Consider the following 18,564-nt stretch of genomic DNA (forward strand, 5'->3'; position numbering starts at 1 on the left):
TGCCCAGAGTCGGACACATTAAAAAAAAAAAAAAAAAAAAAAAAAAAAAAACTTCCGGTAGAGGATGAGTGGCGGAAAATAGACACTGCTACGACTCTGCATCCCTCCGATAGCACTTCTTCGTGACTGGCATCATACTCTAGCGTTAATCTATTGCCACAACTCAGCACACACGAAGGAGGGATGACAATTTCAGGCCACGTTAGAGTAAATGGAGTAAAGTTATAAAAATTCTTGCCTTAGGATAGCAGGGAGGAAGAAATATAATCAATGTCACCGTACCGAAGGGGCTCATACTGAAGGAGGGAGGGAGAAAAATTGAGAAAGAGGGCGAGAGGGAGGCAGGGAGAATAAGGAAGAGGTAGGGAGGAAGGGAGAGACTGGAGGGAGAATAAGGAAAGAGGTAGGGAGGGAAGGAGAGACTGGAGGGAGAATAAGGAATAAGTAGGGAAGGAGGGAGGGAGAGAACGGGAGAGAGAATATGGAAAGAGGTAGGGAGGGAGAGAACGGGAGGGAGAATATGGAAAGAGGTAGGGAGGGAGGGAGAATTTATTAAGTGGTGATAAGGGTAGATAAGGAGTGTGTCATTTTCACGCCCCCCCCCCTATAATAAGCGTGTATCCTATAGACTGCCGAAATCTGATTAGAGAGAGAGAGAGAGAGACAGAGAGAATATTACACTTCACTTCGGTATTATATTCTGTCCAACACCAAATCCATGTATTCAGATAAAGGCACTCTCGTAACTTATCTTCCTCAGCGATTTATTCTGCACATTACACCTAAATATCCTCTTGCACGTTACTGAAAGAATTTGTCAGCACCTGAATTAAAAAGACATTAATTACGTAGCCCAGAAAACAAAAAGGTGTAATACGCAAAATAAGTCGCTCAAGAAAGTGTGCTAAGATGCCTCCACGCCACAGAATAAGAAGCACATTTACTCACAGTTTCATGAAGTTTATATGTGCCGTCTTCTTCGGTAGGACACTCACCTGATGGAAGAGGTAAAAGACAGGTGAAATCAGGATCTCATTCCCAATCGCTAGAAATTACTATATTGATACATTCAAGGGAAATAAATAAAAAGGGCATCCTAGACCTGATAGAGTTTGTGTGTGTGTGTGTGTGTGTGTGTGTGTGTGTGTGTGTGTGTGTGTGTGTGTGTGTGTGTGTGTGTGTGTGTGTGTGTGAGAGAGAGAGAGAGAGAGAGACATACTTTTCATTTATTCTTGTTACAGCCAGACGATTTTTTTCAACTTTGTGTGTGTGTGTGTGTGTGTGTGTGTGTGTGTGTGTGTGAAACTCCTTTTGTAGTAAAGTGGGTAATATCCTTAACACTGAGATGTAAAAATGTGGGTCACGCTTGCTACCTCCAGACGATTTTATTCAGCTCTGGAACGATCTCTTGTATTTTAGAGGCTACTGAAGGCTGTAATTAACCCCTCCAGGTCCAAGCCTCTCTCCTCAGCTGAATAAAACCGTCTGAAACAGTATAAAAGGAATAACATCAGGGCAAAGAGTTACGCTGCTCCCCAGGTCACAAGGCCAAACCTCTCCTCGCAAACTTAGGTCACATATCAAAGTCAGTCAGGTCTCCGTGTGTTTGTCTGCGCTGATCCGTTCCTCCTCCTTCCACCTCTAGACACTCACCCACCTGCCTGTTGCCCGTTTACCGTTATCCTGTTACTCTTGTCCCCTGCCTGTTGTCCCGTCACTGTTATGTTTGTTACTGATGTTACGGGGAGTAGACCTATTTTCTGTTAGTGGGTAATTGAGTGTGATGTTCAGACTTACCGTATTTATTCTAACCTCACCAAGATCCCTGCCTGTTTACCCCGTTCCCTTTATGCTGCTACTGTTGATGAGGGGTATTTTCTGCTGTCAGACAATTGAGTATGATGTTAACTATAGTGCGTTTGTTTAACTTGGCGAGAATCACTAACCCTTTCACTTCACTTCTAAGCAAGCGGTAAATAGGACTGCAGTACTGAAGGATCGATTTAACTATACCTTCTTCACTCTAACTTGGCCTAAAATTGCCATCTCTCCACCTTGAATGCTGACGTGTAGAGACTGATTAGCACTAGAATATGATGCTAGTCAAGAAGAAGTGCTGTGGAATGGATACAGAGCCGTGGTACTCTCTTCCTCTGTCACTGAGATACGTGAAATAAGCTGCAAAGGGACGAGAATCTGGGCCAAGTAAGAGTCAGTGTAGTAACCAAGGAGACTCAATCCTAACTCGTGAAAATGGCTCATCGAATTTCAAGCAGCGACTTAGTTTTAGGGTTATAAAAGCAGCTCAGTTCCGAGAAAGAGAAAGAGAGAGAGAGAGAGAGAGAGAGAGAGAGAGAGAGAATTCTTTCTCACATCCCTTTAACATCGCCTGGCAGTTGCTCTCTCTCTCTTTGTTCGTTACTGGAGGGGGACAGAGGGAGGGGGACGGGAAAATGAAAAGAGGCAGTTTACATTGTACGGATATATTACTGATGGGAGGAAATCTATCATGCTATGTTTGACGCTTCTGTTGACGGAGTTGAGAGAGAGAGAGAGAGGTGCATTACACTCTTCCAGCTTATATACAAACTTAATGTTATTTATGAACAAAGCACATTTCTCCCTACCGGTTACAAAAACAATCGGTTTGTTTCTACTTCTATATGACCCTTTGTCTAATACTAACAGAAAAATCTAACCAACCTTGTCCTAAGTCCAATATACTAATCACCTTGACCTACACTAACCCTCATGGATAACAGTAACCTTCCGTAACGTAGTGTGTGTTTCGTGTTGTTGCAGGGATGATGACGCTGGAACAGGAGCGCGACCACGCCCCTGGGGCCACCGCTGGCGAGGCCACCCTGCCCGCCCACCCCAGCGCCGCCCCCGCCCTCCCCCAGCTCTCTCCTCGCACCAGGAAGTCGCGGCGGTCACGAACACCTGTGCGGCAGACCAAGGTGTGCGGGGCGGGGGGCCTGGGGGAGCCGGACTCCTCGGTAGTGCTGGGATGCCGCCAACGTCTGCGGTCGCCACGGACCTCACCCATCCCGGGGCACAGGTCACCCCTGGGTAAGAGATCCACTCATGAGACAGATTCACGGCCGGGGTCTGGCATGTCAGGGGGCAAGGACGGCAGGGGGCGGCGGGGCAGCGAGACGGGTGTGGCACAGAAGCAGAAAAAACTGGCTTGTGACGTGCCACCGCTGCCCCCGCCGCCAGACCCTCGTGTGGCGCCCCGTGTGCCCCCCCAGCCCGCCAGCCAGGACAGCGCCGAGAGTGTCAACCTCATGGACCTCTCTAGTGACACTGAGCTAATGCCGGTGAAAGCAGACCCTGGGCAAAGTCCCGTCATGGAGGTAGAGTACTCCCCTCCACCCCGCCCTCAGGCATCGCCCCTCGTCTCTCCGGTGTGGTCACATCATTCAGCGACCCACGCCTCTCCCACCACCCTGTTGCCCCGCAGTGGTGGGGGCTCCCCCCGCACCACACCACCAACTGTGCTGTCCCCTGTTCTGGTAGGCATGTCTGTAGTAGGGGACGTGACCCCTCCAGACACTATACCCCTACTGAGTGCCCCTGAGTCGTCTCTGGACTCAGCAATGAGTCCCGGTGACACTGTGCCGCTGCTGGATTCAACTGATGAGGACAGCACACATCCTGCCAGCCCCAGGGACTACCCAGAGCTCAGCGGCCTGAGTGCCCTCACGCTGCCCACCCGCACCGCCTCGCCTGCCCTCACCCCGGAGCCCAGTGGCCTTTGTGCATTTGTCAGCCCCGCACCCTCCATGGCGGGGCTTCCTGGACCCGTCACCCTCCCGGAACTGTCTCCATCAAGCCCCGCCACGCTGCCTGTCACCGCAAGGACACTGCCGCTTCTCGGGTTCTCGCCAGCCTCTCTCAGTTCACCGGATTCCGGGTCTGGCGATGCAATGACGCGGCGTGAGGTTTCGCCGGGTCACAGATCTGGCCAGGCATCTCCCGCCCCTCTCTCCACGCCTGACCTGAGGGTGGACATGTTTGAGGCAGACTATGAGGGGTGGGGTGGGGGGCCCCGGGGCAGCATAGAGGTGGGCACGCCGCCCCTCCTCCACTCGGGCTTCCCAGCCATCACCCCCGAGGACCTGACTCCAGCCGAGCTGCGTGAGTTTGACATGAAGTACGGGTCACCCCACCACGCACGGTCGAGGTCCATACGGTCCCTGGCACGACCCACACTGCTGGCGCTACCTGCTGAAAGACCTCGCCTCACCTCCCTCCCGGCCTCTGGCGAAGAGCGGGAGGATGACTATTACCGCTTGCGGCACTTCTCCATTACTGGCTCCCGCATCATCAACCGTGGCGACTCCTTTAGGGCGCGACGCACCCGCTCCAACAACAGCGTCGCTTCGGATGCCTCCAGGTGGGTACTCTAGGCCCAATGCTTCCTTCGTTGTACCCTCACCTCCACCCCAGCACCTCAGGTCCCACTTAACTAACCCCGGGTGTATGTAAGGTATTCTTGTGCATCTTAGTGTCGCCAGTAGCCCCTTGCATAGCTCTGGACTTGCTCATCCCATCCATCTTCCACTAACTTCAACGTCTTTAACTTCAACATTTTCTTACTACCATCTACTTAACATTTGTGGTTCAGTCTCTCCAGTTCACTGTTACAACGATATACAATCTTCATAACGAGTTGAAATAGGTGGGAACTGCTGTGTGAAACGGCATGAAGATGTTTATGTTTGGGCATGAGAACGCTTATTAGAGCATGTATACCCTACTCTGCGTGCATTTTATACAGTAAGGACTCGTAAAGTGTGAAGCAACAGGGGACAAGAACGGAAGGGAGAGGGAAATATGGAGGAGCAACAGGAGACAAGTGCGGAAGGGAGAGGGAAGTATGGAGGAGCAACAGGAGACAAGAGGGGAAGGGAGAGGGAAATATGGAGGAGCAACAGGAGACAAGAGGGAAGGGAGAGGGAAATGTGGAGGAGCAACAGGAGACAAGAGGGGAAGGGAGAGGGAAATATGGAGGAGCAACAGGAGACAAGAGGGGAAGGGAGAGGGAAATGTGGAGGAGCAACAGGAGACAAGAGGGGAAGGGAGAGGGAAATATGGAGGAGCAACAGGAGACGAGAGGGGAAGGGAGAGGGAAATGTGGAGGAGCAACAGGAGACAAGAGGGGAAGGGAGAGGGAAATATGGAGGAGCAACAGGAGACAAGAGGGGAAGGGAGAGGGAAATGTGGAGGAGCAACAGGAGACAAGAGGGGAAGGGAGAGGGAAATGTGGAGGAGCAACAGGAGACAAGAGGGGAAGGGAGAGGGAAATATGGAGGAGCAACAGGAGACAAGAGGGGAAGGGAGAGGGAAATGTGGAGGAGCAACAGGAGACAAGAGGGAAAGGGACAGGGAAATGGGGGGGATATGATGCTAGAGGTAACTGAACATGCATACTTTAGCCCAGTACAAAGAAGGCCAATATCCAAAAGAGGATCAAATAATATAATCTCTCTCTCTCTCTCTCTCTCTCTCTCTCTGCTATTCTTGAGTAAATGAATAAGCCCAAAAAAGAAAATGTATATTAATAGTGAGCCCAAAAATTTAAGCTTATATACTGCAATGTAATTAAACTTCGGGGCTTCCTTCACTCCACCTTGACCGTCAGTGCATCAGGTGTTAAACTAGAATTTTTACCGATTCATAATTACGCTCTGTTTTCATATGAGGGAACTGGGAAACTCTTAACAATTCAATTCCTACGTTGATAGAATAACAAACTTTGGGTTGTATGAAAAAATTATGATGCAGGAATATGCCTCCTTCAGTAGCATATTCTTTTTACTCCTAGTTGGCCTAAATTTGTCTTCTCTCTATCTTGAATGCTGGAGAATATGATGCTAGTCACGAAGAAGTGTCACCTTTTCTTGCCACTGAGCTACGATATATAAGCTGCAAAAGAACGAAAATCCGGGCCACATTAATGTATATAAAATGAGTGGTCAAGTCGCCCCTCCAATCTGATTAGGCTACACTTGATGGTAAGGTAAGCCGTCACTGAAAGAGTTTAAGGATCTGTGTCAGGTTAAAGCAAACGTGGCACAGTTTTTCAATGACTATCTGCAAAGATGAAAAGACGAACACACCAAAATTCTAGTAATGTTAACGGTTAAATGAAAACCAGGAACTGAGTTGCAAAAGCGGTAATCCTTTCTCTAGGGTGACGTCTTACTCAAGTTTAAACCTTTACCTGCAGACACTTTACTTCTCGAAAGACTTCTCGTAGTAAAAGAATTAATAAAGACTACATCTACCCCTCCCGCACCAAACATATCTCGTAAATTAAACACAATCGTCCGGAGGCAGCAAAAGTAAAATATAACACATCCACGTACAGGAGTTAAGAGAGAAATGCAGAATATAAAATGCATAAATCAAATCGTCCAAAAAAAACATGAATAATAACCAATACATCTTACAGCTGAAGAGGGAGACGCAAAATGTAGCATGGAAGCAGAAAAAAATTAAAAAGAGAGTAAAAATGTAAAGTATCCCCGTCTGGGCTGTATGTCTCCGTACTGTAAGCCATGTCTGCACCTCGCTCTGAGTTATATCGCATCCCAGGATGATCGTGCTGCCTTTCTCTGCCCGTAACCCTAACAAAACCCAACTAAACCCAACCTTTTTATTCTCCCCAGGACGATCGAGGTCGCTTTGTTTACCGGTAGCCAAACCCTAACCTAACCCTAACAAACTACCCTAACCCTGACAATCAAACCTATGCAAAACAGGTCAACCTAACATCGCCCCACCTTACCAATCCTAACCTAGCCTTCCCCTAACAAACTAACCTGATCTAACCTAATCTAACTAACAGTCGTACCTCACGTAACTTCCTGAAAAAGACCAAAATCGCCTATAGTTCGTAAATTTTCATCCGGGTTCAAGCTCCTTCAACACGTAAATGCTGCTATACATGCAAACCTTCAAGGCGGCCAGAGAAATGAGAGTAATGGCAGGTGAAGTGGTGGTTGAATGGAATTACCCTCTACATCACAGGGAAGGGATATGTGTCTTACGCATGCAAAACCTCTCTCTCTCTCTCTCTCTCTCCAGAAACAAATGCATGATAAGAAAGAGAGAAAAAGCTACTAAGTGAACGAAAATACAGAGAAGGAAAAGATAAATGAGAAGAGAAAGTAAACAGCAATAAACCAGACCAAAGACAAGAGACATATGAGAACAAGAACATACTGACAAAATAAATACGTAAATAATTAAATACATAAATAGACGGCATATAAGGGCGGAAGATTAACAGCAAAAAAAAAAAGGCCTGTGAAAAAGAAATAAAAGAATAACGAAAAGATGAAATATTAGGGACGTAACCATACTACGTTACTGTAACCATACTTTGCAACCCTATACATAAGACCATATATTCATGATGTCTTAAACCCGTGTACGTGACCAATAATGCATGTATAAGCTGACTTCATAAATTGCAAACACAAGCAGCAGGCTCCCCTCGCTCTGCCCTCGCTCAGTGGACGAGTTGAGGGGCTGACATGGATAGGGTTAGACAGGTGATAATCTTCTCCAAATAAACCTCCTTTTTATATCACTCAAGACCTCTGGATTTCTCCTAACTGGGCGTACGAGAGGAGGTGAAACAGGAAAAAAATGAACAGCACTTAACCCGATTAAAGATGAGTATAAGAAAACGGGAAAAGACGAAAACACGTGAAAAACAGGAAAAAAGCAAACAGAAAAATTATCAAAGAAAAAGAAAATTACTAAAACATGTGGAAATAAAAAAAGGCAACGACCATACCTTAAGATGAACGATAAGAAATGGAAATGAGGGAAATTTTACACCAGCCACAGATTAGATAAAAGTAGGAGAGAGAGAGAAAGATAGATAGATAGATAGATAGATAGATAGAGAGAGAGAGAGAGAGAGAGAGAGAATAGATATAAACCACATGAGGGGTTAGCAAGAGAAAAATATTAGGATAAAAAAAATAAAAAATCCACAACACAAGGCAAACGAGGGAAGAAAAATAAAGAAAAAAAAATGGATGAAGGTAATATGAAAAACAAAGAAGATGAAAGGTAAATACAAGAGAAAAAGAGAGAAAAAGAGCACATGGCATAAAATAGAAAAAAAGCACATGGCGTAAAGAGAAAAAGAGCACATGATGTAAAATAGAAAAAAAGCACATGACGTCAAGAGAAAGAGAGCACATGGTGTAGGAGAAAAAAAGAGCACTTGGCGTAAAAGAGAAAAAGAGCACATGACGTAAAGGTGAAAAAAGAGCACATGACGTAAAAGAGGAAGAGCAGACGGCGTAAATGTGAAAAAGAGAGCACATGGCGTAAGAGAAAAAGAGTACATGGCGTAAATGAGAGAAAAAGAGCACATGGCGTAAAAGTAAAAAAAAAAAAAGAGCACATGGCTAAAAAGAGCACATGACGTAAAAGAGAAAAAGAGAACATGGCATAAAACAGAAAAATAAGCACATGGCGTAAAAGAGAAGAGCAAATGACGTAAAAGAGAAAAAGAGCACATGGCGTAAAAGAGAAAAAGAGCAATGGCGTAAAAAGGAGCACATGGCGTAAAAGAGAAAAAGAGCGCATGGTGTACGAGAAAAAGAGCACATGCCGTAAAAGAGAAAAAGAGCACATGGCGTAAAGGTGAAAAAAGAGCACCTGACGTAAAAGAGAAAAAGAGCACATAGCGTAAAGAGAAAAAGAGTATATGAAGTAAAATAGAAAAAGAGCACATGGCGTAAAAGAAAAAGAGCACATGGCGTAAATGAGAGAAAAAGAGCACATGGCGTAAAAGAGAAAAAGAGCACATGGCGTAAAAGAGAAAAAGAGCACATGACGTAAAAGAGAAAAAAGAGCACATGACGTAAAAGAGAGAAAAAGAGCACATGGCGTAAAAGAAAAAGAGCACATGGCGTAAATGAGAGAAAAAGAGCACATGGCGTAAGAGAGAAAAAGAGCACATGACGTAAAAGAGAAAAAAGAGCACATGACGTAAAAGAGAGAAAAAGAGCAAATGGCGTAAAAGAGAAAGAGAGCACATGGCGTAACAGAGAAAAAGAGCACATGGCGTAAAAGAGAAAGAGAGCACATGGCGTAAAAAAAGAAAAAGAGCACATGGCGTAAAACAGAAAGAGAGCACATGGCGTAAAAGAGAGAAAAAGAGAGCACATGGCCTTTTCATCGCTCTTTTCTCTCTCCTCTTCTCCCCCTCGGGTTGTGATATCGCTAACCCTTTGATCTCAGGAAGGGGGGGGGAGGAAGGGAGAGAAGGAGAAGGGAGGGAGGGAGGGAGGGAAAGAGAGGGGAGTGACAGGACGGAAGGAAAGGTGCAGTGAGGAAAGGGAAGAAGGAAGAGGGAGGGAGTTTTGCTGAGAGAGAGAGAGAGAGAGAGAGAGAGAGAGAGAGGATCACAGAAATTAGGAAAGAGGAGGAAGAAGGATTTGGCAAAAGAGAGATAAAGAGCCTGCTAAAGAGAGGGAGAGGGGAAACAAGAAAAAAGAAGGAAAATAAGAAAACGGTAAAGACTGTGACAGTGGGGAAAGATGGGAGAAGGGGGGGGGGATTTGGCAAGAGAAAGAGAAAGATCCTAACGACGTGAGAGAGAGAGAGAGAGAGAAAGAGAGAGAGAGAGAGAGAGAGAGAGAGAGAGAGAGAGAGAGAGAGAGAGAGAGAGAAAGGGGAAAAAAAAAAAACACAGAGGGGGCAGAGAGGGGAAACTCAAAGAGGAAAGAGAGAGAGGGAGGAAAAAAAGAAGAGTAGATGAGAGATAAAAGATAACAGAAGAAGAAAGGGGATAAAGGGTAGATAGGGGAGTACTAATTGGAAAAATCAGGGAAATTCAAGAAAAACATAAAAAAAAAGAAGACAAGAGAGGAGTATTATGGAAAGAAATAGGAAGTCAAAGGTAACTAAAAACATAATGAAGGCGAAAGGAGTATAGAACAAAAGAGAAGAGAGAGAGAGAGAGAGAGAGAGAGAGAGAGAGAGAGAAGGAAGGAATGAAGAGGGGGTGAGAGACAAGAACGATGATGTAGAAGAGAGAAGTGAGACGATGCGATAGGAGAGGAAAGAATAAGAAAAGGGTGGTGAAGGGAAGACGGGGATATTGGACGCAAGAAGAGAAGAACAGTATGTGAAAATGTAAAAGGCGAGGAGAGGAGAGGAGAGGAGAGGTGAGAAGAGAAGGTACGACGAGAGAAGAAAACAGAAATAACAAAAAAAAAAAAAAAAGGATAAAAAGAGATACAAGAGGACGAAGGCAGACGCGAGACGAGGAAGGAAGGTGAACAAAAAAAACCTGATCTGCATAAGAGCCTTCAGGTGAGGTCCAAGATCCTTTTGATAATCGGATAAGAGACGTCCATGCTCTCTCTCTCTCTCATCCCTTCTCTTTTTAACTTTCCCCTTCTCTCCCTCTTCATTTTTCCTAATCACTACTATTTTCAAGTTTCTCTCTCTCTCTCTCTCCCCTTATGGTTTCATCTCCTCACCCTCATTCTCTCCTAATGCTTCTCTCTCCCTACCTCCATTCCGCTTAATTTCATCATTATTTCCCAAAGTCTTTCCGCTGTTTCCATTTCATTTCCCCCTCTTTACACTTCGCTCACATCATTTCCCTTCCCCTCTGACCACTTTACTATAATCTTACTACCTCCAGACGATTTTATTCAGCTGAGGAGAGTGGGGATGAAGAGGGGAGAGAAGAGGAGAGGACTGGAGAGAAGAAGGGAGGAGAGGAGAGGACTGGAAAGAAGAGGAGAGGGGAGGAGAGGAGAGGAGAGCTGCATCTAACCCCTCCAGGTCGAAAAAGCCCTCCAAAAACTGAGCAAAATCGTCCCGTGGAAGAATGAATTAGTAACAGAAGGGGTTAATCTTAGTTCATTTATTTTCCCTTTCTCCTTAATACATTTTTATCTTTTTTTATATTTCCTTTTTCTCATCTGCTATTTCATTTACTTCCAATCTCTCCACCCTATTATTCTTAATGTCCCTCAGCTATCTTCGTTTATCATTCTCTCTCTCTCTCTCTCTTTCTCGTTATCTTACCCTCTCTACCCAAGTCTCTCCTTCTTGCAGTCCTTTATTCCCTGTTTTCCTTCCTGTCCTTCATCCCTCCTTCCTGGCTTCCTTCTCCCTCCTTCGCTTTGCTTGCACTTCTCTTTAAACACTTCCTGCCTACCTTCCTGTTTCATCTTCCTCCCACTTTCTTCCTTTCCCCTCCGCCTTCATTTCTTTCATCACAATCCTTTCTCCTCCTTTCATAAACTTGTACTCTCCTTTCTTTTCTTACATATTATTTTTCTTACTATCTTCAGTCCTTTCCCTCATTCTTCACAATCCCTTCCCCCGTTTTATTCCCCCCCCCTCCTTCCTTCATTCTTTCTTTCCATACATCATTCTCTCTATTTTCTTCCCATCCTTCTTTCTCTCTATTTTCTTCCCATCCTTCTTTCTTCCTTCCTCACATCCTTCTTTCCTCCTTCCTCACATCCTTCAGCTTTCTTCCTCTCTCCTCAGTCTTCTCCAGGCCATCCTTCTTCCATCTTCCTTCTTTCCATCCAATACTCTCTCCATGCTTTCTATTCAATCCTTCCTTCCTTCCTTCATCCTTTACAGTCCTGTCTCCTGTTTCATCCCTCCACCTTGATCTCCCTCCTTCTCTCCCTAATCTCCTTATTTCCCTCCCTCCCTCCCTTTCTCCCTCCCGCACAATAAGCCGTGTTTTCATACCTCTCCTCTGAGACCTAGTTTTCTATTCACAAGCTTACCCTCTTCACAAAGATTCCATTTTATTATTATTATTATTATTATTATTACTACTACTACTACTACTACTACTATTATTATTATTATTATTATTTTCATGCAATACACAGCGCTTTTACAGACGATATTACTCACCTAAAGCACTCAACTCAGGTACTAAGAATTAATTAAGAATATTTGTAAAACTCTTCCAGTTAGAAAATTAATCCTTACGCTTTAATAACTTGTCTCTAACCCCTTCAGTTTTAAAATCCCCCTCTCAGCTGAATAATCCGACAGCAACAGGATTAGGGATTAGGATTACTAGATCGGATTCTTATTAATGCCTTCAACTGGATTATAATACTTTCTCTCTCTCTCTCTCTCTCTCTCTCTTTCCACATAATACGTATCCTTACCTTTCCTGTTATCTCCCACTCCTCTACTTCTCCTTGGTTTTTGCCTTTTCATTTTTTCCTTCCACTTTCCCTTTTTCCTCCTCCTATTCCTTCTTCTTCCGCCTCTCTCTCTCTCTCTCTCTCTCTCTCTCTCTCTCTCTCTCTCTCTCTCTCTTCACTTCTCTTGCTTTACCATATTTTCATTCCCTCTTCCAAAATCCTTTTTTTTTTCCTCTCTCTCTTGCCTTTTCATGTTTTCTCTCCCTCGACCCCTTCTGGCCTCTGTCAAGGGGTGCTCTCTCTCTCTCTCTCTCTCTGTTCCTCTCAAGTGTCCCTTGTTAACCCGTCTTCCCCTTACCTCTTGCCTCTCTCTCTCTCTCTCTCTCTCTCTCTCTCACATCTGTCTATCTATATATCTCTCTATATCATGACTTTTCTATCCAAACTTCTGCTCGAATGTACTCACTATTTGTCTGTCTATCTATCTATCTATCTTTATCACTTAATATCCTGACCCTTCTACACAACCCTCTGCCGGAATTCTCTCATTATCTATCTGCTTGTCTTTCTGTCTATCTATCTATCTATCTATCTATCTATCTATCTAGCCGTCTATTCCCTGCCCTTTCTATCCCTTTCTCTCAAACTTTCGGTCAAATGCTCCTTACCTCCCTCCTCTTCCCTCCTGCCACCCTCCTTATCGTTATCCTTTCATCCCCATCCTCACTGCACCCCTCCCACTCTTTTCCTTCTCCCTTCTTATTTCCTTCACTGTTTTCTGCTTTCCCCCTTCCTTTCTTCCTTCTCCTTCCTCCGTCCTTTATTTTCTCCCTCCCTCCTTCGTTTTTCTTTTCCTCCTTCCTCCATATCATCGCCATTTTCCTCCTCTTCTCCTCCTTTCCTCTTCTCTACCCATCACATACTTTCCCCTATCTTTTATCACCCTTCTTCCTTCCTCTTTTATCTCCTGCTTTTTCCCTGTTATATTTTCTCTCCTTTCCTCCTTCTCTCCTTATCTGTTCTTATCGCCTTTTCTCTCCTTTTCTCCTTCCTCCCTCTCTCTCCGTCCCCTCCTTTCCCTTCCCTTCCTTCTCCTTTCCTTCTTTGTCTTCTCCCCTCCTCCCCCTCCCCCGTGTCCTCATTCTCCCAATTTTTCTCTTTCTCTCCCTCGGCCTCCTGTCAGTCTCCTCCTGTTCCCTCTCTTCCTCCTGTCTCCTCTCTTTCTCTCTCCTCTTTCCTATGACACCTTACCTATCATGGCTCTCTCTGTCTGTCTGTCTGTCTGTCTCTCTCTCTCTAATATTTGTATATTTTTCACTCTTCTCTCTCATATCAAATATAGCAGTTTCCTCTTTCCCTTCCTTCATTTATTTTTTTTTTCTCTCTCTCTCTCTCTCTCTCTCCCTCTCTCACCCTACTGTTTATATCTATTTTACCCTCCCCTCTCTCTCATCAAATATCCCATCAGTTCCCTCATTTTCTCCCTTCATAAATTTTCTCTCTCTCTCCCTCTCGCTTAATTTCGCATTTTTCCTTCTCTTCGTTACATTATTCTTTTGCCTCTGATTCCCTTTTCTAATTCTTTTTATTTAATAGTCTTCCTCTCCCCGTTTTTCTCCTCTTTTTCCCTCCTACGTTTAATTTCCTCAGTTTCCTTCTCTTCTTCCCTCTTTTTATCTTACCTATTTCCTCTCCTGCTAACTATATTCGTCGCTCTCATCTCTCTTTCTCTCTCTCTCTCTCTCGGGTGTTTCACGGATCAACAACAAAACCGGAATTTTTCAACACTCCCTTCTTGCATTCACCCGTAAAATTTATTCTTGTCGCTACCTAATAATTTATTCTCTGTAAGTAGTAATTGCAACTTTAAGCTTATCTCAACGTGCATATAACGGAGTGCAGGCCAAAGCTGTCCTTCTTATGCAATCCATCATTCTCCTAGCCGGAATTTGCAGAAGCATTTGTACGACCAGGCAACTCCACCGCCCGGTCATATCAGTGCCACCACGTGAAGGCGTTCCCCATCCAGTAAAAAGTCTGGAAACTGCAATAATAGAAATTTTTATGACACTGACCTAAAGAATGAAACTTATCTCTATATTCTTTCCCTTCTGCCTTCATGTTTTTTTTGTTTTTTTTTACTCAACTTGCCTCAATCTTTTACATATATATATTTCCCTCTCCCTTTTTTCTCCTTTATTTTTCCCATAATATCCTTTTTCCCCCCTGCCTATATTTTTTCGATTTTCTAATTTCACTTTTTTGTTCATATATTTTCCCTCTCCCTTCTCTTATCTTTTTTTTTTTTCTCATAATATTTTTTTTTCTGCCTACATCCTTCCCAGATCATTTCTATTCAGCTTCCCACATTAAAAATTTTCACATCATTTCTCTCTCACTCCCTACATTGATCTTACTTAAATCATTTCTTCTTCCTTCCTCCTCCGTGTTTTCTGTTTCCTCTTCCTCTTCCTTGTCTTCATCTTTAACTGTTTCCTCTCCTTTCCAGTCTTCCTCTTTCTGTTTTCACTCCCTCCTTCGTGCCTTCATGTCTTAAATATTCTTTTCCCTGTGATCCCTCTTTCTTTCCTGTTTCCTCTTCCCCCCCTCTTTTTTATTTTTTGTTGGTCTTTTTTTTCTATCCCTCTTCCTGCCTTCATCTTCCGTGTTTCCTCCCCTGCCACCAATCCCATCATTATCCTACTGACCTTTCCTTTCCTCCTACTGAACCCCATCCCACAACGACCATTCTCTCTTCTCTCTCTCTCTCTCAGTCCTAATACACACACACACACACTAAAAAAAAAAAAATCATTGTCCATGCCAGCCCCATATCAACCCTAGGCGTCCTCTCCATCTCTCTCTCTCTCTAAGACCCTGGAGGAGAATCAGAAGCCTTCAAGATCCTGTTACGCGGCAGATGCTGGGCTGAAGATCAAGGGAAGGAAGGGCAGGACACACAAGCCCTCCAACTTTTTCCAACCCGTCTACGTAATTCCATATCGCCGATCCTGTTAGGGCTCTTTATATTAAGCCAATTAGTGTCTCGGGACCTGGGCGGCTCGGTCTAGGTCTCTCTCTGCCCCTCTCTCCCCCCTGTCACTCTCTGTCTGTCTGTCTCTCTCTCTCTATCAATCTGTGTCTATCTACCACGCTTCTTGTTGTCACGTTAATTTTGCCTCTCGTGGTCGCGTCTTCTCTTCTCCCATCAATTTCATTCACACGAAGGTATTATGCTAACTAGAGATGGTATGATGGTATTTGGCTAAGAGATGGTATTACGCTAACTATGGATGATATGATGATATTTGGCTAGAGAGAGAGAGTTATTTTCTTGACAGAAGTCCTGGAGGTCAAACTGTTAACTGGTGTGGTTCTGAAACACACACACAAGAGAGAGAGAGAGAGAGAGAGAGAGAGAGAGAAGCAGAGGCAGTAATCCTTAACAAGAAGACTTGGTTGTAGACTGGTGCGGTGGAGGTGGTGTGGTGGAGTGAGAGAAGTATGATGGTAATGGTGGTGGTGGTGGGGCGGTGTAATGATAGTGGTGGTGGTGGGGAGGTGTAATGATGGTGGCAGTGGCGGAGGAGAAGTGTAGGTGTAATGGTACTGCAGTGGTGTAGTGGTGGTAGTGTGATGTTAGTGGTGGTGGTAATAGGTGAAATGGTGTTGAGGTGGTGTAAATGTGAGGTGATGCTGGTGGTACAGATCATGGTGGTAATGGTGGTGAAGGAGGGATAATGATGGTGGTGGGGGTGGTAATGGTAGTGTTGGTGGTGGGGGTAATGAGATGGGTACAGTGAGACAGCAGGGGCAATGGTGGTGGTAGTGGTCTCGTAGTGGTCAAAGCCGGTGGTGGTGGTGGTGGTGGTGGTGGTGGTGGTGGTGTTAGTGGTGGTCAGAATGTGGCGTGTGTGGCATAATGGCCCCCTGTTTGATGAAGAGATCCTCATGGCACGCTGTAAACCTGACCACAGTTTCAAGCAAGCCGTAAACTTGTAACTACACTACTCCACCCATAAAACTGCCCCAAGTACAAGGGATGTGTGGGTATGTGAGGCAAATAAAAGGGATGTGCGGATATGTGAGAAAGACCTGGACTTCATTTTCTTGCTGTAAAAATATTGTAACTTTTTTCACCTTAACTTGGCCCAGATTTTCTCCCTTTTGCAGCTTATTTCACATACCTCAGTGACAGAGACAAGGCAGTGGATCCACACCCTTTTCACGGCTCTTCCTCATGACTAGCATCATATTCTAGTGTTAATCTCTTGTTACAAATTAACATTCAAGATGGAGAGATAACTGTTTTAGGCCAGGTTAGAGTAAAAAGACTATAAATTTTACAAGGAAACATTTACCTAACCACTTAGTCTTTGCCAAAAAATATATATATACACAGAACTTTACAAGAAAATTCTGTTAGCTAGCCATCCTTTGCTGAAGTAACTGAATTTCATTGGAATATTTCGTTAACCAGTCATCATCATAATCATCCCACCCCTACCAGGACATTCCCTCTCTCTCTCTCTCTCTTTTGAGGGGGGGTGGATCCAAAATTTCTACGCTGCTTTTTTTAATGCAAGGAAGAAGGAAGCAAAGGACAGAAACAAGGAATATGTTCCCTCAAAAAAAAAAAAAAAAAAAAAAAAAAAAAAAAACAGAGCCAAAATTAAAGATCCGTTAAGGGTGGGATGGCAAAAAGAGTGGGACTAGAGCAGTGAGGAGAAATATAACCCCTGAATACACTCCCTCCGTCAGAGATTCACTGGCAGTAAAGCACCACCACGGGAATCACGCAACAGGGAGTCTGAAGTGTGTGTTAACCGCCAGACCTAACCAAAGCGGTGCCGTAACTCTATTTGTAACTGCCCGTGCGAGGTCAGCTGCAGGATGGTGATGATGATGATGAAGACAACGGTGATGATGATGATGATGATGATGATGATGATGATGATGATGAAGATTCAGTAGTACGACCCATACGGAGAGGACCCTAACGACCCCTTTATCTTGGAGGACTGGGTGTGATCCAATACGGCTGACTGGCTTGATGCCCAACACTTGATTGACTCTACTTGCTAACGAGCGAGGCCTCTTTACACCTCTTACTGCCATCCGTCTACCACCACTTATTACTCTTTGCCTGCTACTACTTCGTCTCTTCACACCACTTACTACCACCAACCCTACCATAACAATACCATCCACCATACCACCATCACCAACAACCACAGATTATCACCACAACAACCATGAAAACGCTCCCTACCGTTAGCACTACCAGCACAACCACCATCACAGTAACTACTAAACACCCCTTACCACCAAACACCAATGACCACCACTACTACCACGACCACGGCCACTACCACCACTACCAGCACCATCACCACCACTGACCACATAGCCACACCAAACACTCATTACCATTACCACCACCACCACCACCACCACCACTGATCACACAGCTACACCAAACATCCGCCACTACCACCACCACCACCACGACCCCTATCACCAACACCACACAACTACGACCACCACGACCCCTATCACCACCACCACACAACTACGACCACCACTGACCACACATCTAAACACCGAGGTATACTTGCCTCAGAGTCGGGGCCCTCACTCCTTTAGGCCGGTATCTATTTCTGTTATCTGGGCGGCGGCGGCTCTCTCATGCATATTCACCTAAGCAATATAATGCCATTTGCAAGTACAATGGCACACAGTTACCCATCCCGGCGAAAATCCCATGAAAGAGGGCCAAGGAGAGGGGTAGAGAGACGTCATTTTCACTCCTTTACTGCGATGAGGCAATATTTCGATTTGTTTTTACTACCAACAACCTATTTTATCCAGTCCTCCTCCTTTACTGCCCAGGTCTTACTACTATACAGCATTACACTCGTAACACAGGCCGCATATAAACACCCCTACAGCATTACACTCCTAACACATGCCGCACACAATGAACCCGAGGGATCTTTGTATGCGGCCTGTGTTAGGAGTGTAATGCTGTATGGTAATGAACCTGGGCAATAAACTAAGGAACGGGATATTCGTAGGTTCACACATGCAGAAATGACAGTGATTATACTGGATGTGCAGTGCGTCCTTGAATGAGAGGCCTGGGGGGCTTGGTTTACAACTGAAGATTTGAGAGGAAGGATGGAACTGCAGTGTATTGGTGTTGTGATGAAGAGGGGAGACTGAGATGGTTTAGGTATGTTGAGAAGATGGAGGATGACAAATGGGTGCGGAAGGTGAGAAGTGTGAACGTCGAGAGTACGGCGGCGAGAGGCAGAGGGGAAGAAAAAAAAAAAAAATGGGACGTGGTCATGTAGTGTGACCTCATGGATAAGGGACTGAAAAG

General features: G+C 44.9%; 1 protein-coding gene across 1 annotated transcript in view; it reads left to right on the forward strand.

The window, feature by feature from the left end:
- Positions 1–2,804: 2,804 nt before the first annotated feature.
- The window catches only part of LOC145392473 (uncharacterized), a 196,868-nt gene continuing 181,108 nt past the window's right edge, over positions 2,805–18,564 (forward strand). The window contains exon 1 of the mRNA XM_080266869.1: positions 2,805–4,402. Coding sequence (XP_080122995.1) covers positions 2,805–4,402 — 1,598 coding nt within the window. The remainder of the gene's footprint in view (positions 4,403–18,564) is intronic.

This window comes from Coenobita brevimanus, chromosome 22 (genome assembly GCF_032717465.1).
Source record: "Coenobita brevimanus isolate Jiangsu-jjx chromosome 22, ASM3271746v2, whole genome shotgun sequence".
Classification (NCBI taxonomy): domain Eukaryota; kingdom Metazoa; phylum Arthropoda; class Malacostraca; order Decapoda; family Coenobitidae; genus Coenobita; species Coenobita brevimanus.